The sequence below is a fragment of the Brassica napus genome, unplaced genomic scaffold, assembly GCF_020379485.1.
Source record: "Brassica napus cultivar Da-Ae unplaced genomic scaffold, Da-Ae ScsIHWf_270;HRSCAF=446, whole genome shotgun sequence".
NCBI classification, from domain to species: domain Eukaryota; kingdom Viridiplantae; phylum Streptophyta; class Magnoliopsida; order Brassicales; family Brassicaceae; genus Brassica; species Brassica napus.
Genome location: NW_026015992.1, coordinates 211,583 through 213,921, shown reverse-complemented (window position 1 = coordinate 213,921; position 2,339 = coordinate 211,583). Strand labels below are relative to the sequence as shown.

General features: G+C 34.7%; 1 protein-coding gene across 3 annotated transcripts; it reads left to right on the top strand.

Moving 5' to 3' along the window:
• Positions 1-236: 236 nt before the first annotated feature.
• Positions 237-1,829, top strand: LOC125601964. Of its 3 annotated transcripts, XM_048773899.1 has the most exons (6): positions 237-458; positions 617-661; positions 819-1,033; positions 1,102-1,372; positions 1,454-1,531; positions 1,617-1,829. In XM_048773899.1, the coding sequence occupies exons 3-6, from the start codon at positions 825-827 to the stop codon at positions 1,665-1,667; spliced, it is 609 nt and encodes a 202-aa protein (XP_048629856.1). In that variant the 5' UTR covers positions 237-458; positions 617-661; positions 819-824; the 3' UTR covers positions 1,668-1,829. The 3 variants fall into 3 exon arrangements, with proteins under 3 accessions (XP_048629856.1, XP_048629855.1, XP_048629854.1); XM_048773898.1 differs by lacking the exon at positions 617-661 and having other exon boundaries at positions 262-458; XM_048773897.1 differs by having other exon boundaries at positions 269-661.
• Positions 1,830-2,339: the final 510 nt, after the last annotated feature.

The window sequence follows — 2,339 nt, the reverse complement described above, 5'->3', positions numbered from 1 at the left end:
CTCGTCACATAGTACACGTGGCAAAATATAATTTGTTATTATCCATAACGAAATGTATCGTAAATAACACAAACAAGTTAAGGCTTTTTAACTTTTCTAAGTACATATCCAGCGGTCCATTTTATATCAAACGGCTGTTATTAATAAACAACTAAAAGAGAAAATAGCAAAAAAGTATTAGTAAAAAAATAAGGAAAAAATGGCTAAAGAAGGTGAGCGTCGAACTAGAAGAGGGTAAACAGTAAGCTTTCTTTTATTGTGTGTGTGTTTAAAGCTGAAGATAGATAGAACAAGACTACAGAGAGAGAACAAATAAAAGACAGTGTTCGATCTTCTGGTCTCATCCACCATTTTTATTTTAAAAAACATTGAAAAATCTATACATTTCCTTGAGTTTGAATCTATCTTTCTATCTATCTATCTTCCCAGACTATATATATACATATAGAGTCAGTCTTGTAAGTGTTCTCTTACCGTCTTGATCTTCTTTGTGTCTCTGTATTTGTCTTGCCTTAGAGAATAGAATGGTGGATTTGGGGTTCTAGAACTTTTGAAGAATCGATTCCTCTGCTCTTAATCTTTTCTTATACTGTTTTGGATATTGCTTCTTTTGTAGTGGGGTGATTGTGGTATTGTGGTAGCCAAAGCCGCAGATCTTGAGGTTAGTGGGGTTTCTACTAATTAGTTCAAATTGGTCTTCTGTTATTTCAGTTTAATAGATGGATCTTTTGTGTGTATTTAATCTATAAAATGGCTGAAACTTTCTTAGTCTATTTCTTGGGAAGAACGTTTAATATCTCTTTGTTGGGTTGTGTAAGGTTGTAATGGAAGAAGTGAAGGGACAAAGAGGAAATGGAACCTCAGATGCTGATTTCGTGTTGCAATGGGGGGAGAGAAAAAGAGTTAGATGCATGAAAGTCAAGAAAGATCAAAGCCGCAAGTCATCTTATTCTTTGACTAAGCGCAAACTCATTTCGCGAGCTGTGTCTTCTGAGAGAGGCTCTCCTTCTCGCCATCTTAACCGTCCAAACAAGTAAAACACCGATTCACAGCTCTTCTTTTATATATATAGTTTTCTGATGTAAAAGCATTGTTGTGTAGGATGGTAGAGTCTCCAGGTAATGTGAGGAGATCGTTTGTGGCATCCCCTGAGAAGGAAGATAGATACTACACAACGAGGGGTTCTATGGGTACAGATGAGAGTGGGAAAATTATAAAGGAAGCTGTGAAGGAAACGAAGAAGCATGTGTGGCCAAAGCTGTTTATAAATTTGTCAAATAAAGAGAAGGAAGAAGATTTCTTGGCTATGAAAGGGTGTAAGCTTCCTCAAAGACCCAAGAAACGAGCCAAATTGGTTCAGAAGACATTGCTTGTGAGTCTCCTTCATCATAAACTTTATCTTTCCCGTCTAGTAGTGATGCAAAGCTAATGAGTATGTAATGTTTTAACGCAGCTGGTGAGTCCAGGTACTTGGTTATCAGATCTGTGCAAAGAGAGGTATGAAGTAAGAGAGAAGAAGACTTCAAAAAAGGTACCTACCTAACTGTTTTTCACTTTCTTGTCTTTCTTTTTGGATGCAAAGATGATGTGATAATTACTCATGTTTTAAAATGAAGCGGCCAAGAGGACTGAAGGCAATGGGGAGCATGGACAGTGATTCAGAGTGAAGAACAAACAGTGACTTGAGAAAACATTCCAGATTTTGGTGAGGGCTAGAAGGGAGGAGACAACGCACAAGAATCTGTTTTGTTTCTTTCAAACAGACAATGAGGCACTTTGTATTTCTGCTGATGTTTTGCTTTTGAAGCTAATCTATTAGTCTTTCCTTATCAAAATTTCTATTTCTCAGCCTTTTTTTTTTTAATGTTTAACCATCAGTTGATTCTGCAGTTATTTCATGTATACAGAGCTATAGGGTGAGAAGTGGTTCTTGAATCTCTGTTGTAGGAATGGATGAGAACTCCAAACACAGATCAAGAAAGAGATTACATACATATATTAGAGTGGAAATGAAATATGCAAAACAGATTAGTGTCTGAATATTATAACACACCAACCAAAACTGCAGCTACCATTACCAATTACCAACCCTTTACCTAACGAGTCTCCTATGTTTCCTTTTTTGTTTCCTCAATTTCCTATATGACATGGTAGAGTTAAAGACATAACTTACGGTTAAATGTAATATAGACAATTACATTTAGAATTTTTGTAATTTTTTTATAATATGGTAATAAATTACACATCATTATTAAAATAAATCAATTCAAATATGACATTAAATAATATAATATTAGAAATATAATAATATTTTGCAAATTTCAAAATATTATTTATTT

Excerpts from the sequence above, each read along its gene's own strand:
- LOC125601964 (XM_048773899.1), top strand. The coding sequence starts at position 825 with ATGGAAGAAGTGAAGGGACAAAGAGGAAATGGAACCTCAGATGCTGAT. Across the intron at positions 1,373-1,453 it reads TGGTTCAGAAGACATTGCTT|CTGGTGAGTCCAGGTACTTG; the intron begins GTGAGTCTCCTT and ends GTTTTAACGCAG. Across the intron at positions 1,532-1,616 it reads AGAAGAAGACTTCAAAAAAG|CGGCCAAGAGGACTGAAGGC; the intron begins GTACCTACCTAA and ends TTTAAAATGAAG.